Source organism: Nannobrachium achirus, assembly GCF_963921795.1.
Source record: "Nannobrachium achirus genome assembly, chromosome: 2".
NCBI lineage: Eukaryota > Metazoa > Chordata > Actinopteri > Myctophiformes > Myctophidae > Nannobrachium > Nannobrachium achirus.
In genome coordinates this window covers 74076131-74097115 of record NC_137811.1, presented here as the reverse complement: position 1 = coordinate 74097115, position 20985 = coordinate 74076131, and the positions used below count along the sequence as shown (strand labels likewise).

Here is a 20985-nt window from a genome sequence, read left to right as displayed (position 1 = left end):
GTGTGTGTGTGTGTGTGTGTGTGTGTGTGTGTGTGCGTGCGTGCGTGTGTGTGTGTAGCTGTGTGTAGCTGTGTGTACTGTGTGTGTGTGTGTGTGTGTGTGTGTGTTTATGTAAATGTGTATGTTCCAATTTCTGACTTTTTGGCCAAATGTCAGCTCAATACCATAGTTTTAAAACTTCAGATATTTTGTCAAAAATAAATAGGCCTACTAGTCTTAAAAAAAAACATAATTCTGACTTCATTTTTTTGTGTATGTAAATTGTCAGTTTGACAGTTTTTGACAGTTTTCTCGATGTTTTTCAGCTTAACGCAACGTTTATTATTATTTCCATGACATACAAGATAATACAAAACAGACAGTACAGCACAGAACAACTCAAACGACAAGTTATCAATACATTCAAGAAAAATCATAGCAAGGGGGAATTAGCCTATACTAATCGAAAATATTAACACAAAAGAATAGTTTTTTCAGCCTTCTTATTTTTTGAGTCACGAATCGTGTGAATGTACTGCGTGGCTTCAATCTCAAATAACATAAATGATGGCTTAGAATGACTAAATTTAGACTTATGGATGTGAAATTTGGCAAGAATTATTATTAAATTAAAGGGATATTCCACTTTCAAAAAAACTTTTGGTCATTTTATCGTCTAATCAGGCTTTTATGAACACCCCGAACAGTTTTTAATTTGCTTGATTCAATATTTAGATATTTGATGTAAATGTTATCAGGCCCTCCAGGCCCAGTTCCTCTCCACATACACACCCATTGTAACTTCAAACTCCATTTTAACCATGATAGATTAATTAAAAACACCCATTATCTTTTTCTGGTGACTCATACTACCCTCCTAATACGTGAGCAGGCCTTTTTTTCAATAACCTTTTTCATTTATTTTTAATAGTTATTTTGGAAAATGGAAAAGATTAAATACAATAAAATATTATTAAAAATAAATGAAAAAAGTTATCGAAAAAACATGGCCTGCTCACGTATTAGGAGGGTATTATGAGTCACCAGAAAAAATAATGGGTGTTTTTAATGAATCTTATCATGGTTAAAATGGAGTTTGAAGTTACAATGGGTGTGTATGTGGAGGCCTCCTGCAGGAGGAGGGCCTGGTAACATTTACATCAAATATCTAAATATTTAATCAAGCAAATTAAAATCTGTTCAGGGTGTTCATAAAAGCCTGATTAGACAATAAAATTACCAAAAGTTTTTTTTTTTTTTTTTTTTTAGTAGAAAGTTATCAATACATAAAAAGATTAAAAATAATCATAGCCAGGGGGAATTACTAGTAAGACACCTCAGGGTGACATGCAACGTCAAGGCGAGGTCGCGCCAATTCTTGGCCATCTGGCCAGTGATGTATATGGGACCAGTTACTCATATATGGAGACAGACCCATGCATGATAGTCAACACAATGTTATGTCAAAACATGCCCATATATGGACTTTACCAAATCCTAAATAATGTCCTTAATATTGACAATATAGGAATCTCCATATATGGGCATAAAACATATGTTAATTAGTAAAGCCAAGCAGGGCCTTGGCGAGATGGGTTTGATACCTGGGGATCTCCATATATGGGCATATACCCTAACAGGGCATCATCTGGGAATGCCCATACTGTATATGGACATTTTATTTATTTTATCCTTAATATTAATATATATCCGAAAATATTAAAATGTGAACACAAAAGAATAGTTTGTTCCAGCCTTCTTATTTTTTTTTTTTTTTTTTTTTTTTGTCACGAATTGTTTCCAAAATCTTTCAAAAAAAAAAAGAAAAAAAAAGAAAAGAAAAACCTCCGTGACGTCAATTAGAAGCGACGTGTGCTGTGTTTGCTCACAGCAATGCGTCGGCATCAGACCATCATCATCATCACAGAGCAGATCCTGGTGTTGTTGTTGTTGTGTTGATCATCCATGAACTGAACTGTAAGGTAAGGCCAACAGCAGCCCCACAGAGCCCCCACACTGCCCCATACACACCCATGCACCCATGCACCCATACACACACACTGTTAGCCTCCAGTTAGCCTCACATGCTAGCACAGTACAGTGCATGATCAGCTGCTTGTAATGCATGCGGAATGCGCAACCGTTGCGGATGTTGTGCTGCATCGATGCGACACTTGTTTTACCTGCTGCTGTCTTCTACACCAGGCAGGGGTCCCCTCAACGTTCTGAGGGCCAAGGACCCCCTTAGTTGAGAGAGAGAGAGATGAAGCAGGCCAGGCAGGCAGGGACCCCCCACCACAACCTGTTCATAGATTCATAGATAGTTTCGTTGTTTGCCTGCACAATCATCAGTGTATTTTGGATTCATGTCAATGTGTGTTTTCAGATATTTAACTTGATAACAAACCTCTTTGCCAAAAATAGCAGATCTACAAGCTCACAACGCCTCGCAAGTGAGCTTGTAGATCTGCTATTTTTGGTGAAAGTTCTCAGAATAAGAACATTATGGGTTCAAGTGGTTAATATGAAAAAGGTTCTTTTTCACAAAGATTTGGAGGACCCCCTGTAGTGACTCTGAGGACCCCCTAGGGCTCCCGGACCCCCTGTTGAAGACCCTGGGTCTAAATGCTTGTTTACATTGTTTACACCTGCTATAGAGTCACAGGGTACACTTTAGAGTGGTGGTTATCAGTACATTCTCATGTCAAGGACCCCCAGAATGGGGGGGGGGGGTCCTCCATCTGGAAATATGTGGTGCCACTGTGCCAGCCTGCCAGGGTAGGGACCCCCCTGTCGTTGTTCTTTTGCTGTACCATTTACTGTGAATAATATATAGATTGGTACTGCAGGGACATGGGAGTGGAGAGAGTGGAACTGTTATGATCTGACATAACAGGGGTCTTCAACGTTTTCAGGCCAAGGACCCCTTAGTTGAGAGAGAGATGAAGCAGCAGAGACCCCCCACAACCATAGATTCCATATAGTTTCATTGTTTTTGACAGCACAATCATCAGTGTATTTTGGATTCATGTCAATGTGTGTTTTCAGATATTTAACCACTTGAACCGTCAATACTTAATAAGCTTTTACTCTGTACTTAGTCTGCTCTTTTTTCCCCTCTACACCAAACCTCTTTGACAAAAATAGCAGATCTACAAGCTCACAACAACGCCTCGCAGAGCTAAAGTTCTCAGAATAAGGACACTATGGGTTCAAGTGGTTTATATAAAAAAGGTTCTATCACACAAAGATTTGGAGGACCCCCTGTAGTAACTCTGAGGACCCCCTAGGGCAGGGGTTTTCAAAGTGGGTGACGGGGCACCCTGGGGTGCCGCGACGGCAGTCCAGGGGTGCCGCGAGATCATTTGATAATATTTTGAATTTATTTGGACAATGCAATATTTAATATCATTTTAAACTTGAAGTACAAAGTTATTTTCAGTCAGTTCTAACCAAAATGGCTGTTATCTCAACGTTTTCCTCGCAACATAATCACTAAAATATCGTCACTGTCAGGCAGAAACCTCTGTCGCACAAAACTAGTGAAAACAGACGATCTACAAGCACTAGATCTACTGTTTTCACTAGTTTAGTACATTTTATAGATGATAAATACAAAACAAACAGTTTTGGACATACAAGGTTTCCACCCGACAACGACGATATGCTATAAATATAAGGTGCTGGGAGTGAAAATTATTTTTGGGGTGCCTCGGATTAAAAAGATATTCATGAGGTGCCCTGAGACAAAAAAGTTTGGGAACCCCTGCCCTAGGGTTCCCGGACCCCCTATTGAAGACCCTGGGTCTACAAGCTTGTTTACATTGTTTACACCTGCTATGCAGTCACAGGGTACACTTTGTTTAGAGGGGTGGTTATCGGTACATTTTCATGCCAAGGACCCCCAGAATGGATGTGTGTTTTTGTTGGGGTGATGGGGGCAGTGGAGAGAAAGGGGGGTCCCCCATCTGGAAATATGTGGTGCCAGCCTGCCAGGGTAGGGAGGGACCCCCGTGTGACTGACTGTTACTGTGAATAATAGATAGGTAGTGCAGGGACATGGGAGTGGAGAGAGTGGAACTGTTATCAAGTTCAAGTTCAGGTCAGTTTATTGTCTGTTTACACAGAATTTTTTTGTAATGTGCAACAAGTGCCAGCCTATTAGAAACAACTAAACAGAAAAACATCACAATAAAAACACAGACACATACAGAGTCAGACTCAACACAAGACCGGCAATAAAACAAGTCCACCCGGAAATTGTCCAATTCTAAAATTCTAAAAGTTCATTCCCCTATCTACCCCCCTTCTTCTTGTTTAGGAGGGTGATGGCATGGGGCACAAAAGATTTCTTGGTCCTTTGCAGCTTGCACCGCGCGGCTTGGAGCCGCCTCCCCGATGGGAGAAGCTCGAACTCCTGATGGAGGGGGTGTGAGGGACCGTCTGCCATTTTTTGGGCCAGACGCACTACTGCAGCATTCTGGCTGTCAAGGAAGCCTTGGTTGATGGGCCGACCGATGATTTTGGAGGCCATTTATGATCTGAATCTAGTCATGTTTATGTTTATTATGTCACCAGGCTAACTTCTAGAGCAGGGGTCTTCAACAGGGGGTCCAGGACCCCTAGGGGGTCCTCAGAGTTACTACAGGGGGGGACGCCAAATCCTTGTGTGATAGGATACTTATCTTCAATTAAAAACTTTGAACCCTCGCATCTTTATTCTGAGGAGAATCTCCGAGAGCTTGTAGATCGGCTATTTTCAGCAAAGAGGTTTGATGTAGTGGGGAAAAAGAGCAGACCAAGTACAGAGTGAAAGGTCAAGTTCACTACATATCGACGATTGAAGTGGTTAAATGTCTGAAAAAGAAAAAAAAAACACGAATCCAACATAGACTGATGACAGGGCTGTCAAACAAGTCGATGAAAATCTGTTTTATACAATATGTAGAGGGGGTCCCTGGCTGCTTCATCTCTCTCTCAGTTCTGGGGGTCCTTTGCCTGAAAACGTTGAAGACCCCTGTTCTAGAATTAACTTGATTGACTGATTAAATAAATACTTTATCAGCAGTTCTCATAGGAAAAGTACAGATAGTATAGTTCAGATGCAAGGTCTACTAATAGGATTTAAACCCAAGAAAGCACTATGGCTTGTTTACATTGGGGTCCTTTGTACTCAATTCATAGAGACATTAAATGACAGACAAATATACACAGAACTATGCAAACTTTTTGCATCATTATATAACAGTTTTGGATAGGCTCTTTGTCTTGTGTCTATGGTCACCTCATCCTGTTAAGTCTGCATGGTGTAAACTAGCCTCAAATTGCACTAGATTTTCTTTATCTAGTGTAGGGTTGCAATACCTCCCATCGGGATTCAATGCGTCAAAATCTGATTGTATTAAACGACGTCAAACTCACCAGTATTGCGGCTCTATGGAAAGCTTGACTTATCCTTTCCATCTGGTTTCAGAAAAATCTACCATAGACAGATAGTTCAGGTGATTATTTTTTTCTAAGTATTGGAGTATTGGAAGCGCTTGAGGGAAATCACTCAACGGTCCTGTGTATCAGCTGGTTCTAAATGTCACATAATGCAGGAGGCAGCAGGACGTTGCGGTATTGAAGACAAGCGCTTCCAAAGTTCAACACTTAGAAAAAAAAAAAAAACATGTCTTCTTCTTGGATATATTGATGAGTCATCACTTTTTTTCCACTTTTCACAGTTTTGGATGGCCAAAATTTTGCCCAAGGAATGTTTTTCATGCAAAACAAATGCTTGCAATGGATTCAGAATGATGAGGAACCCCTAGTTTGACCCCTCACATGCTACTTAAAGCAGATTTATTTTCTTTTTTAAATATTTCTAGTGGAGTCAATGGGACAGTGAATATACAAATGGCCATAACTTTTTTTCGCGAAGTTTCCGGCAGAGCAGACCTCTCATTCTGTGGACCTTAATGACCAAACTAATAGATAAAACAGAAATAAAAAGTGCGGCAGAACATCACAGGTCCTCTCCCATTATGAGGGACTGGATCCCCGGCTAACATGCGTAGTGCATGATCTGTGCACGAACGATAGAAAGCAGTAAATGAAAACATTTTAACACATCTTTTTATTTTCTCTAATGACTATCTAAAATATGAACCTTTGTTGTAAAAAAAGAAACCCAAAGTTGGTGTTGTAAAGCCAGATGTTTGTTTGTTCTCTCTGTTCCAGCGGTGTGAAGGATCCTCTGGATGTTAGGAGCTGTTCAGGTCCTCTGTCTGGATGTTAGGAGCTGTTGTACCACAACACCTGAACAGTCTGGATGAAGAGGGACTGAGCTAACATAGAACTGAGCTAACATAGAACTGAGCTAACATAGAACTGAGCTAACATAGAACTGAGCTAACATAGAACTGAGCTAACATAGAACTGAGCTAACATAGAACTGAGCTAACATAGAACTGAGCTAACATAGAACTGAGCTAACATAGAACTGAGCACCAGTCCCACCCAGGCTCATAGAACTCACACATGGACATGTCTGCTTCCATGGACAGAACAGCTGTATATATAGTAGTGAATATTCTCTACAATATTGTGTAAACTAATTCGACACAATTGAATCGATTTGATTTAAACGGCACTCGAGAGGAAAACGTTTTTTATTTTTTATTTTTTTCGAGTTCAGTGGTTCTCAAACATTTTCCATGTCGAGGACCCCCTAATTCATAGGGATTTGGCCGTGCGGACCCCATTTGAAAAGAGTTTGTGGCCAAGCGAGACCCCACCACCAATATATAAGAGGATAATTTTTGTTGTGGTATTATATTAAGATTATTAGTTTTAAGATTTGTTTTTATTCTGCTGAAACCTAAGAATAGTACACTCTAAGACATGTACTATTAAGTGTTACCGAAGACATTCGGTAACACTTCTAGCTGGTGAAATAACAAGGAAATTAAACCAGTTTTGTCTGGTGGACCCCCGTGGAAACCCCTCAAGGGACCCCCACGTTGAGCAGCCAGAGTCCTGAATGCCATGGCCCAGGTGATGTGAAGGCGTGGCCACCATGCACTGTGGGGCGTGGCCAGGCGCGGCCTTGCTTCAGGGGGCGGGACCAGTGTGACCCTGTGCAGCGACCAATGGGAGTCAGCCGACGCCCGACCTGATGACGGAGTACTACGAGGAGGGGGGGCTGCTGTACGAGCAGTCCCCCCCCATGCACATCAAGGTCAGTCCCCTCCCATGCACATCAAGGTCAGTCCCCTCCCATGCACATCAAGGTCAGTCCCCTCCCATGCACATCAAGGTCAGTGAGGACATTTACCTAAGTACTGTACTCAAGTGCACGTTTGAGTTATTTGTTCCCAAACTTTTTTGTCTCAGGGCACCCCATACATTTTTTTTAATCCGAGGCACCCCTACATTATAATTTTCACTCCCAGCACCTTATATTTATAGCATATCGTCGTTGTCGGGTGGAAACCTTATATGTCCAAAACTGTTTGTTTTCTATTTATCATCTAGATTAGAAAATGTACTAAACAATGAAAACAGCAGATCTACAAGCACACAACGCCTCGCATCGCGAGGCGTTGTGTGCCTGTAGATCGGCTGTTTTCACTAGTTTTGTGCAACAGTCTTGTATGATGAAGCAGGGCTTTGCTTTACCAAAAGACGTACACATTTGAAACTTGGAGATACAAGGTTTCTGCCCGACAGTGACGATATTTTAGTGATTATGTTGCGAGGAAAACGTTGAGATAATAGCCATTTTGGTTCGAACTGACTGAAAATAACTTTGCACTTCAAGTTTAAAATGATACCAAATATTTGTTTAAGTGTTCAAATAAATTCCAAATATTACCAAATTGTCTCGCGGCACCCCTGGACTGCTGTTGCGGCACCCCAGGGTGCCCCGACCGTCACCCCAGGGTGCCCCGTCACCCCAGGGTGCCCCGTCACCCACTTTGAAAACCCCTGCTTTAAAGTTCTGGTTCCACCTTGATGGGTTTTAGATTAATTCCCATATTTGTAATTCCTTAAGAAAGTTATCCTTTCCCAGAAGAGTAAAACCACAGTCAGTCAGAGTCCCACACAATAAAAGAGGCCACACACCAGTGCAAGTCAGTTTTTCTGTTAGTTGTATTGAAAGAATTGTGCAGAGTTCAACGTACAGAACAGCAATTCACCCATAGTGCCTTCTGCCTATACAAAACATAATCTCACAGATATATGGAGTTACAGAATACATTAGTCACATTCTGATTGGACAATTAAACATACCAAGGGATATCAGATGTTTTGGTGTCTTGGGCCCAGTATCTTGGGATATAATTAGTCTGGCCAACATCCTTTGTACACACCTGGAGTGGAGCATATCTCATCACATGGATTATTTATTAGATCAAAACAAAATAACCTTGACACTTTTAAAACTGAAAGTGGTGTCTAACATTAAAATGTAATTTTATATTGATATCAATCAATCCTTATCTAACACACCTCCTCGTGGAAAAGGGGCTAATGTGAGTTATTTTCCCCACCGCTGACCACCAGGTGGAGTCGCCCGAGGGCCCCCTGGGGGGAGGGGGCGCGTCGGAGGACGGTTTCCCCCGCGAGGACGAGGACTCGGAAGGGAGCTGTGAGAACAGCGGGGGAGGGGGAGGAGGAGGGGGGGCCCTGCCGGGGGGGCTGCCCTTCAACGTGGTGGTGGTCCACCCCAACATCATGGCCCCCGGCATGTCCTCTGACGACCTGCTGTCCCTGGAACACAGTGAGTAGGAGGACCTTAAAGAGGTGGTGCCATAGTTTTGTACTTTTTCTGTTTTTCATGTGTCTAGGAGGTTGAAAGTACTTCATTAGACACCCTGGTGTGGTTTTTATGAGAAATGATGTATTCTCTTAGTATGTGTTTGTTTTCTCTTGGAGGCTGCCATCTTGTGGTCAAAAGTGTCAGTTAAAAAACACAGATACTAAGTATGTCACAGTATCAACTCCTCCCCTATTTACCATTCACCCAACACTGTGGGGTGTGGCTATATCAGCTGGGTCACCACCCACCATGACATCCATGCATACTTAATGAACTGGGGGTGTGGCCGCATAAAAACCCAATTTTAACTCTTTCTGTATACTTTTTTGGAAAAAGTCTTCCTCCTAGTATACTCATAATACCTGATAATCATGTTTTAGATGGGGGGGGGGGAATCATGGCACCACCTCTTTAACTTTAGAACAGAGTGAGTAGCCCCTCTCCTCTCCCTGCGGACAGGGGGATGTCAGCACCGCGGTGATGTTAGGCCCCTATCATAGTAGGCACCGCAGTGATAAGCTATCCACCGCGGTGTAGTCTTTTTAACTGTCCTACTGCCAGATGTTACTATTTATGTATTGGGGCTGGTGCCAGCAAAAAGCAGCTTACCTTTGCGACGTTATAGAAAATTATCTATTGGTTCTTTCTAAACTAATTCATTTTAAAATGGATCCTCAAATGTGTGCTTTGGTCAAACTGGCGGCAGAGGGCAGCCTTATGCAAGAATTCATGTGAATTGGGCCATTTCGCCTGCCATACCTTCACAGCATAGAAATGCATTTTCTAAAACAGATCCACAGAAAACAGCCAGGAAGTGATTTGGGACTCCATTATTGCTAACGTGCGGTGGGTTTTTGAGAGCAGCGTTACGGGAGATGTTTTTACTGTACGCGGCGGCGCGACCCCTCATCAGCTTACAATCATCAGACGAGGTAAAAAGAACGAGCCGCATTGGCAACGTACCGCCATCAAAATTGGGGCGGACAGGAACGTCCGAAGCAGTAAAAGAGTTAGGTCATAAAACTACAACATTGCGTCATTACTCGCGGTGAAGAGCTATCCACCGCGAACCCCGACACATCTCTCTGTTTTTACTATCAGACAGATCGGCCCATCACCCGTTCACTGATTGGTCGATCTAGACCAGTCAGTCACAGTGATAGGACTTCACCGTGACTGACTATGATGGCCTCCACTTGTTTTCTCACTTTAGGTGCATAGCTTATCACCTACAATTCGCGGTGACAGGCTCTTCACCGCAGACTCTGATAGGGGCTTTTAGGGTTCATCTGGTTAAACAGTGCGTAATGTGTCCTCCCTGCAGACAGGGGGATATCAGCAGCGTTAGGATGTTAGGGTTCATTTGGTTAACCCATTTAGAACGCATACACACTACACAGTATTGTGTATCATTTTATGCTTTAACTATTGAAAAATAGCAGATATACAAGCTCACAGCGCGGCACTCCGAGCTTGTAGATCTGCTATTTTTTAAATATCGTGAAAATTTGAATTTTGACCCGATTCTATAAGTGTCTTTTGAATCCTTTTAAGGTTTTTTGAAAAAAAAAAAATGTTTCTATGTCAGCAATCTGGCTTAGCCATCGTCAAAGTAAAGGTCCTTTTCACTTAACTGGAGCTCAGTTAGTCTGTTCTTGAGAGACTACTATGTCAGTGGTTCTCAAACCTTTTCATGTCAAGGACCCCCAAAATGATATTTATTTGGCCACGGACCCCCATCTCAAAATATTTACTTCCAGGAACCCCCAGAAGCAAAATTTGAGTTACAAACGTTTGCTTTGAAAATACATATATTCAAAAGATTTGCACACATTTTCACGACTTTTATTCAAAAATAGCAGATCTACAAGCTCGCAGCGCGGCACCGTAAGCTTGTATATCTGCTATTTTTTAATAGTTAAAGCATCCAATAATTCTAGGCCTAAATTTAAACAGTGTGCAATGTGTCCTCCCCGCAGACAGGGGGATGTCAGCAGCGCTGGCGGCGGCAGGCGGAGCGGGCAAGAGGAAGAGCCGCTTCAGCGGGGCGGAGCTGGAGGTGCTGGTGTCGGAGGTGACGCGCTGCGAGGGCGAGCTGTTCGGCCCGGCGGGGCGGCTGCGGCGCCGCGAGAGGGAGCGCATCTGGGCGGGCATCCTGGAGCGCGTCAACGCCGTGTCGCGGGTGCCGCGCACCCTCCGCGAGGTCAAGAAGCGCTGGGACGACCTGAAGAGACGCAACGGCGGCCGACTGGCCGACGCCCGCCACCGCACCTGCTACCTGCCGTCCGGCCGGGGCTCCTCCGGCCTGGGACGGCCCTCGCAGGCCAGCCCCAGGCTCCAGCAGCAGGGCCGCTCCAAGCACAGCACCAGGGCCAAGATCAGCTTCCCCTGCTTCACCGACTCTGATCCAGGTACGTTGTTGTGGCAGGGTTCCCACGGTCATGAAAGTCCTGGAAATATTTTGAAATTAGAAAAATAATTTTCCAGTAATGGAAAAGTTTTGGAATTGCTCAAGGGTCCTGGAAGGTCCTGGACAAAATAGCTATGCATTGTCTTTGGTTATTGATTTTGTTAATACCTCTGGAATGACAAATTAAACATTGGCCTAATTGTCAAATATTAGAGGCAGAAATTGTGAAAATAGCTCACAGGCGTTGTGAGCATGTAGATCTGCTATTTTCACAATAAAACCGTGTTATAAAAAATTCCTCAACTCTTAGTGCTCGTCAGGGTGCCCGGGTCTCCAGTTCAAATATGATTATTTCGGGGGTCACAGCCTGAAAAGGTTGAGAACCACTGGCATACACTACCTGTCTTTAGGCATTGCGCATAGGAGTAAGCGACCTGTTATTGAGCTGGATTATTGTTATATAGTCCTGAAATCGTCCTGAAATCGGGTTAAATATTCTGGAAAGTTTTTGGAAAAGTTTTGGAAATGAATTGGTAAAGATGTGTGGGAACCCTGTTGTGGGCTCGGCTGAAAGGCGAGACCAGTATGTTATAACAAGACTTTATACATTATTCATACATTAAAGGAGCTATAGTCAACTTTTTCTTGAAAAACGGATGCTAAAATAACAATTATGTTTCGAAAATATTTTATAAAAAAATAAGCTTTATATATGTGTTTCTATTCAAAAATGACCACAAAAAGCGTAAAATAATGATAAAATAATCATTTTGGCCATTGTCAGACCGACACTTTGTTTACATTCTAGTCTATAGACTAGGATGTAAACAAAGTGTCGGCCCTACAATGAAAAAGTTGACTATAGCTCCTTTAAGTTGAAGTGAAGAAGTTGAGTGAAAAACCTGGGTTGATAAGATGAGCCAAAAAGAACCACCAAAAGATTGGAGGGACAGAGAGAGAGAGAGTTCACTGGGGAGTGGTAGTAGTTCCAGGATTAAAGGTATATTCAGTGATTGTATTTCATTCAAATAAAAATAATTGGTACATTTTCCATTCATTCTCCTCACTAGAATGTGTGCTGACCATATAAGGACTTCCACCATGGCCCGTGTTGCGAGCATAGCTAGATTCCGTTTTCAGAGGTGGCCAGCCAGTCCTCGACCAATCAGGGTAGAGTATGGCCGTAGTTATGTTATGATGGTCAAAATAAAAGTTTTGAGAACCACAGTCGCTCTGAATTAAGAATGTCTGCTAAATGCCTAGATTGTAAACTAGTGAACTCATAAAATGCCACAGTCTCATAGTAAATCAGTATCATACATATCCTGAAGCTGGAGACATACCGATATATTCAGTGATCGGGTCTAATGATCAAAACGAGAACATTATAATGGTGTAGAAAATCTATAAAAAACTAAATATTTCCACGCTGTGACAAGTTGACCCCCGGCCACTTTCATTATCACTGAATACACCTTTAAGTCAAGTTTCAAAAACAGTTGTTGGCTACAATACATAGGCAACCACACTTGCAATTCCCCAAATTGCATCTTTTCTAGTTATTATTATGATTATAGTTAGGATCTATCTTTCTGGGGTGTCCTAGTTGGATCAACTAGTCAAGGTACTAAACATCCTCTCTCCACTTTTCCAGAGACTATTTTCTTCAAATCAGTTATGTTTTACCTTATAATCCATTAAGTGTATTAGTTTGATTTAATGTCCCCTATCCTCTTTAAAACTGTGTCTACGCTCCAGAGACACTATCTCTGTGTGTTCCTCCAGGGCCAGTGGCCACAACCACACTTCTATTCTTATAGAATAGCAGCTTTCTAGGATCTCCTTTTAGTTGACCTTGTACCAGCGATTTGTACTGTCATGAAACTGTACTTTTTTCTATTGCAAACTTCTAATAAATGTTTCAATCAATCAATATCATCACACCTAAAGAAAGATCACAACTCGGTCTTAAAAGGACTGAGGTTTGGCATGTGTCACTGTCTGCTTGACTTGTGGTCTAGCACAGGGGTTCCCAAACTTTTTTGTCTCAGGGCACCCCATAAATATTTTTTTTAATCCGAGGCACCCTACATTATAATTTTCACTCCCAGCACCTTATATTTACAGCATATCGTCGTCGTCAGGTGGAAACGTCCTAAACCGTTCGTTTAGTATTTTATCATCAATAAAATGTACTAAACTATTGAAAACAGCAGATCTACAAGCACACAACGCCTCGCATCGCCAGGCGTTGTGTGCTTGTAGATCTGCTGTTTTCACTAGTTTTGTGCGACAGTCTTGTATGATGAAGCAGGGCTTTGCTAAAAGACGTACACGTTTGAAACTTGGAGATACGAGGTTTCTGCCAAGACAGTGACGATATTTGAATACGTTGCGAGGAAAACATTGAGAGAACTGACTGGAAATAACTGTGTACTTCAAGTTTAAAATGATACTAAATATGTTTTCAAGTGTCCAAATAAATTCCAAATATTATCAAATGATCTCGCGGCACCCCTGGACTGCCGTCACGGCACCCCAGGGTGCCCCGTCACCCACTTTGAAAACCCCTGGTCTAGCAGGGTGACAGAGCAGTGCCACAGTGTTGATCCTGTGTGTGTCAGTAGGAGGAGGGGACGGCTCTGAGCGGGACGGCCTGGAGAAGGACGAGGACAACCCGGAGAGGGACGGCCGGGACCTGGGGGACCCCGACTGTGACGGGGGTCCAGAGAACAGCATGGAGGAGAAGCTGGGCCTGGGGCTGGGCCTGGGCATCGGACCCCCGCCCCCCTCCGAACGGTGGCTGCCCCCCTCGCCCCTCTACAGCGCCCCCTTCTTCAACGGCAGCCCCCCGCCCAGGTCAGCACAGCTTAGAGCAGTGGGGGTCCAGGGGAGGTCCCCAAATTATTTTTGGGGGTCACCAGATGATTAACTTAATGTGCAACATTGTTTTCTCACTCAACTTTAAACAAACCAACATAAAGTTTAAGTGTATAGAGGGTATCTGCACATTTCTAAAGTGACAATTTAAGGACTTTAAAGACCTTTTTAGTACCTCTGGTCAAATATTGGTCAGATTTTCTAATATTAGAGGCAGAAATTGCTGCGAGGCGTTGTGAGCTTGTAGATCTGCTATTTTCACTATGGAACAGATCGAGTCAAACTAAATGTAATGCCAACTCCTATATTCCAAGAGCCAAGTGCTTGTGCAGGGTGGGGGTCACAAGTTCAAATATGATTATTTTGGGGGTTGCAGCCTGAAAAGGTTGAGAAACACTGGCTTAGAGTTCTCCTTTGGTGTCCACTTATTGTTTTGTTGTTGTCTCCGCCAGGCCGAAAGGCATGGGGAGACTGTGTTTTGCACCCTGTCCGTCCGTCCGTGTGTCCCGTCATTCTGTCTGTGAACAGCTAATCTCTGGCACCGTTGCCACGATGGCAGTGAAACTTTGTACGCACACTCCCTGGGTGGCAGAGCAGAACCTCTGCCCTGAATCTTTCACATGAGCCTGTTATAGCACCAACACAGAGGAGAATATTTGGAAAGTACTCCTAAAAAGAAATCACGCACATCGTTACACAGTATCTCTGACGATAGTCATTAAAGAAACTGGTCTTTTCAGATTTTTCATATTCCTTCCTGATTGGCTAAGATTGGCTTCCAAAGTTTGCCAAATTCCAGTACTTCCGTTTTTGACATCTGTTTTTGGTCATTATTTCCTCCCGGGGTTCCCACGTTCATGACATTTCTGGAAATATTTTGAAATTAGAAAAATCTTTTTCCAGTGCTGGAAAAGGTTTGGATCAAGGGTCCTGGAAAAATGTTTTGTCTATGCATTGTTTTTGGCTATTGATTCTCCAGGAGGTTATAACATAACACATATATTGCATGAGTAGTTTTTCACCAAACGGGCTGCTTGATTGCTGCCCAATGCGTGTGGCAAAAAGAAGTAAGAACAGATCTACAAGCTCACAAAGTGCTGCAGTGTGACACTGTAGATCAGTTCCTTTGTCACGTGACACCAACCTGTGTAGTGCAACCTAACTATTGAGACGTGACGCCAACCTGTGAAGTGCAACCTAACTATTGAGAACAACGCATGAATCATCGGTGATGAAGCGTAAGGGATTTAACTCCTAGAACAGTGGTTCTCGACCTGTGGGTCGAGACCCCCAGGGGGGTCCCCAAATTATTTTGGGGGGTCCCCAGATGATTAGCTTAATGTGCAACATTATTTTCTCACTCAAAAGTAAACAAACCAACATGAAGTTTAAGTGTATAGAGGGTATATATCTGCACATTTCTAAAGTGACAATTTAAGGACTTTTTCAATACCTCTGAAATGACAAATTAAACATTGGCCAAATTGTCAAATATTAGAGGCTGAAATGGTGAAAATAGCTGATCTATATGCTCACAACGCCTCGCGTTGCGAGGCGTTGTGAGCATATAGATCGGCTATTTTCACAAATGTAATGCCTCAAATCTTGGTGGTCGTGGGGGGGTCCCCAGTTAAAATATGATTATTTTGGGGGTCGCGGCCTGAAAAGTTTGAGAACTGCTGTCCTAGAATAGCTGGTGTAGAAAATGATTTGGCTTCTATGCTTTATTTTTGCCACACTGCCTTTCTTTGGGCATTGTTGCACATAGGAGTAAGACACTCATTATTGCAATGAATGGTTGTAATATAGGCCTGGAAATTGGGTTAAACATTCTGGAAAGGTTTTTGGAAATTCATTGGTAAAAATGTGTGGGAACCCTGTTCCTCACTTTGAGACGACTGTAATCCCAACATTTAGAGAAAGAATAACGCACATGCTCCGTTCTTCGATGCCGAGCTATAACTGACAGTGCAGCAATACTAGAAACAAAGAAGGTAGCTCGCACTCACTCTCTTGGTCGCTCCAATTTTTTATTATTTAACAAGCAGCAAAAAATAAACGCTTCGACCTGCTGGGGTCTTCTTCAGTATAACCGGATGTACTGTAGGAAACAATGTCTTTATATACATTTGCGACACTGGTGATCATTAGCCCCACCTGGTGGTGAGCTGGAGCGCATATCAGTGATACATTATAGACATGATTCAGAAATAGGACATAATTCACAAAATTACATGATTATTTTTGTTACATGATTACATATGAATATACATGATTTTCTAACAATATTTTTAATGTTTTTTTTTTCTTTTTTATAAAAATGCAGAAAATTAAAAAAACGGCTCTTGAAAGGAAATCAGATCCTGACTTGATTCAAAACTTCATGTTGACCAAATCACAAGAGTAATAGACAAACTATCACCACAGTAAACCCTCTATTAGTTTCTTTACAAAAAAAGGCCTAATATCAAAATCTTCGTTTAGGCCTACAGGTGCCATAGTTTTCAAGTAGTCGATTCAACCACAATTCTCTCTTTAAAGATGGGGTGCCATGATTTTCCCCTCTATAAAACATTATTATCTACAATTATGATTATACTAGGAGGAAGAAATTTTCCAAAAAAGTGTACAGAAAGAGTTAAAATGGTGTTTTTATGTGGCCACACCCACCAGTTCATTGGTATGCGTGGTTGTCATGGTGGGTGGTGACCCAGCTGAAGTTAGCCACACCCACGTGTGTTGGGTGAATGGTAATTAGGGGAGGGGTTGATTGTGTGATGTAATAAGTATGGGTGTTTTTGGAATGGCACGTCTGACCCAGCAGGTGGCATCCTCCAGCTAAAAACCCAAATGAAAAGAGAATGCATAATTTCTCATAACAACCACACCCCCTGTCTAATGTAGTACTGTCAACCTCCTAGACACATGAAAACCAGAAAAGGTACAAAACTATGGCACCAGAGGAGGATTATCTATGTCTCCTCTCCGTCGACGACTGTAATCCCAACCAACGTTCTTTCTCTTTCTCCTCCCCCTGGCAGCCCCCAGCCGTCTCTGGGGCCCCAGCCGGGGCCCCTGGAGGCCCCCCCGCGGGGCTCGTGGCTGGAGGAGGAGCTGCGGGTGCTGGGCGAGGCGGCGGTGCAGCTGGGCGACCGCGTGGAGAAGAGCCTGAGGGACTTCTCGGAGGGCTTCCGCCGGGACCTGCGGACGCTGGTGTCCTCGCAGGAGTCCCTGGCCGTGTCGCTGCAGCAGAACAACCTGCTGCTGCAAAGGCTGCTGGGAGTTCTGGAGCAGCAGCAGCAGCAAGCGCCGCCCGCAGCGGTGAGAAAAACACTCACATTTGTTACTTAAAGGTGATACACCATGAAAATTCACTTTTCCTATTTTAAAACTTTTTTTTTGGGGTCCCACTAGCACCTTCTATCCTCACAAAGTCCCATTTCAGACCGTTGTGTCTTTCTCTGGTTTTGGGAAGGCGGAGATTAAAAGCATCCCAAGGGTTCTCAAAACAGGCTGTCTAGATTTGCTGCCGTTTGTGACGTCATAAACGGCCGTTTTTGAAGATTTCTGTTGTTTTGTTTTTTTTTCAAAAAGATTTTTTTTGGGGGGGGGGGGGGGGGGGCAAAGGTGGTACTGCAGCTGAAAATGCTCTGAGAGCCATTCAAAAATGAGAGGCTCTCAATTCAGGAGTGGTAATTTAGCCTCAAACCTTTTGAAAAACGTTTTTGGGACTTAAACAATATGACATAAATACTTTTTAAATGCATGGTGTATCACCTTTAACCCATTCTGCCATTCTGGACGGGTACACATTAACCCATTTAGAACGGGTACACATTATTGTGTATCATTATTTTATGCTTTAACTATTGAAAAATAGCAGATATACAAGCTATACAGCGCCTCTAATGAATATACAGCGCGGCACCGAGTGCCGCGCTGCGAGCTTGTAGATCTGCTATTTTTGAAAAAGTCGTGAAAATGTGTGCAAATCTTTGAATATATTATATGTATTTTCAAAGGGAACGTTTGTAACTCAAATTTTGCTTCTGGGTGGTCCCTGGAAACTAAATATTTTGAGATGGGGGTCCGTGGCCAGATAAATATCATTTTGGGGGTCCTTCACGTGAAAAGGTTTGAGAACCACTGACAGAGTAGTCTCTTCAAGAACAGACTAACTGAACATTTTTCATATCATCCCGTCTCTGCATCCCTGACAGCCTCAACCGCCACACCACCCCCACCCCCACCCTCACCCCCACCCGCGGGTGCAGCAGGCTCACCAGACACAACTACAACATGTCAACCCGCCTGCGCAGCAGCCTCCCACGCAGACGCAGACGCAGCTCCTCCAGCCGGTGGAACCACAGCCTCAGTTAGAGCAGCAGCTGCAGACACACACAGCACAACAACAACAACAACAGCAACTCCCCCGGCGGTCTAACAACCCGTCGGCAGCAGCAGCAGCGACTTCGGCATCGGCGGTTGTTGCCACCTCGTCGCCGCCCCCGCCAGAGATGCACACCGGCACTTTCCGCTCCGACCTTCCACTCCCCCCCGCTGCTGCCGCTGCAGCCCCTCCTCCTCCCGCGGCCGCGGCGGGCGGCGTGAACGGAACCTTGCAGCAGCAGCAGCGGCCGCCGCGGCGGGGCAGAACTGTGGACCACAGGCGGAGGAGACGGCGCTGAAGAGGACGACAGACGGGAGTTTAATAAAGCCTGGTTGGTTCATGGAGCTCCGGCTCTGCTGCTGAGAGCTGCAGAGAAACGGTGAACAGCAGACCTGCAAGCCCACAGTGCATCGTGTTCGCGACGTGCTGTGGGCTTGTGGGTCGGGCGTTCTCGGGCGTGAGACGTCGCCACGCGAAACAAAGTATGAATCTGACTTTTCTGTTAAAACTCAGACCAGATTATGCTCCCCACACACACGCGCGCACATGCACACACGAGCACACGCGCACACCTACACACACACACGAGCACACACGCACACCCACACACACACAGGGTCGAGCGCTCTTGAACCTTGCTGTCAGAACACCTTGCTTGAAATCCTGTTCTTCTTCCCTTTTTCTTTTTTCTTTTCTATTGACGCTGTTGTAAATAATAATAATAATAATAATTATATGCCACGTCTCCGCTCCTCCCTGTCAGAACGGCTCCTCCATCTTCAAACCCATGACTTTGACCTCTTGTGGGCTGAACGCATCAGACTGACATGGTACAGGTTTTTAAAACCACATGAACCCTACAGTACTAAGTTATGTAAAAGTCATAATATGACGAATATGTGCACATCCAGGCAGTCCTTCCTTAAAACAATCAGCCCTGCGTAAAGAAACCTCTATAAAGTAAGGAAATGTCCGTCTGCACGCAGTACAACGCTGTCCTGTGGTTTAATCAACAAATGCACAAGGTTTGTTTCTCCAGCAGGAAGCTTGGGGGTCCTCCACCCATATGTACATCTCCTGGGGGTCCTCCACCCAAATGTACACCTCCACCCTAAAGCTTCTATCAGAGTCCAGGGTGAAGAGCTATTCACTTCACCGCGGTGTAGTTTTCTAGCCATCACCTAAAAATACATAACAAAGCCTAGGTGATAGCTAGGAAACTACACCGAGGTGAAGTGAATAGCTCTTCACCCTGGACTCTGTTAGAGCCTTAAGCCTGTCACAATTATTACATTAGTAATCGCAATTATTTTACGTAATCGTAATTATTTTGTCATATTCGTCTCCATGTTGAAAAAAGCGGAGATACCTAATCTACAAGCTAACAAGCGCTGTGAGCTTGTAGATCAGCTATTTCAACTATCAATGTTCTTCTTTTAGATATAACGTTGTCAAATATGTCAGTCATTTCTTTGTATATTTATTATTTAGGTTATTTTTCATATCTGCCATGTGCAACTTTCAAAGCCCAGAAGCCAAACAGAATTGTAATTGTCAACGACAAAAACACAATTAAATCGTTAATCGCAATAATTTGAGTGACAATGAATCAGCATGTACAATGTCATAATGGTGACAGCCTTACTCCCCTCTAAACCAGTCATCATAGATAAAAGACAGACAGAGTCATCATCATCATCATCATCATCATCATCATCATCCCTGCGAAGGCTGCAGAGTAGGGGTGGGCGATATATGGTGATAATTATCGTGGAGACGCTACAATTTCTCCACGATATGCCTTTTCAAAGGTATTGTATATATCGTGATACAATTGATGGAGCCTTATAAAAAAATCCTGTTTAATCGTTAATACAGAGATTCATTGCAGCATTCAATTTAAACCTGCATTTTGGTCTAAATCAGTAGTTCTCAAAATGTAAAATGTCAAGGTCTCCACTTAACTCTGACAGTATACAAATGATTTGGTTTCATTTGTATACTGTCCACGGTAGTCCAGGGGTGCCGCGAGATAATTTGATAATATTTGAAATGTATTTGGACATTTAAAAATATATTTAGTATCATTTTAAACTTGAAGTACAAAGTTGTTTTCAGTCAGTTCTAACCAAATGGCTATTATCTCGCTTTCCTCGCAACATAATCACTAAGATATGCTATAAATATAAGGTGCTGGGAGTGAAAACTAGGAATAAAGCCTAATAATGTAGGGGTGCCTCGGATGAAAAAAATATTTATAGGGGTGCCCCGAGCCTAAAAAGTTTGGGAACCCCTGTTCTAGATACATTGCGCATGCAGTGAAATATTCCAAATCTTTTTTGTTTTAATTTAGATTTTTGTTATGGCATATAGCTCAAAGCGTGTCTAATTTACAATAAATTACACGAGACCAACTCAAAACAAATAGAGAAATGTCAGAGTTGCATGGAGTCCAGTGTGACATTTCCGCAGTCAGTGATGATTTGGGACACTATGGCATCCCAAAAATGGCAATGCTTT

General features: G+C 43.2%; 1 protein-coding gene across 2 annotated transcripts; it reads left to right on the top strand.

The window, feature by feature from the left end:
- Window positions 1-1914: 1914 nt before the first annotated feature.
- Window positions 1915-19462, top strand: LOC308303755 (uncharacterized protein). Of its 2 annotated transcripts, none has more exons than XM_080748251.1 (7): window positions 1915-1961; window positions 6202-7201; window positions 8530-8746; window positions 10765-11196; window positions 13823-14054; window positions 17117-17396; window positions 18296-19462. In XM_080748251.1, the coding sequence occupies exons 2-7, from the start codon at window positions 7139-7141 to the stop codon at window positions 18761-18763; spliced, it is 1692 nt and encodes a 563-aa protein (XP_080604377.1). In that variant the 5' UTR covers window positions 1915-1961; window positions 6202-7138; the 3' UTR covers window positions 18764-19462. The 2 variants fall into 2 exon arrangements, with proteins under 2 accessions (XP_080604377.1, XP_080604376.1); XM_080748250.1 differs by having other exon boundaries at window positions 13820-14054.
- Window positions 19463-20985: the final 1523 nt, after the last annotated feature.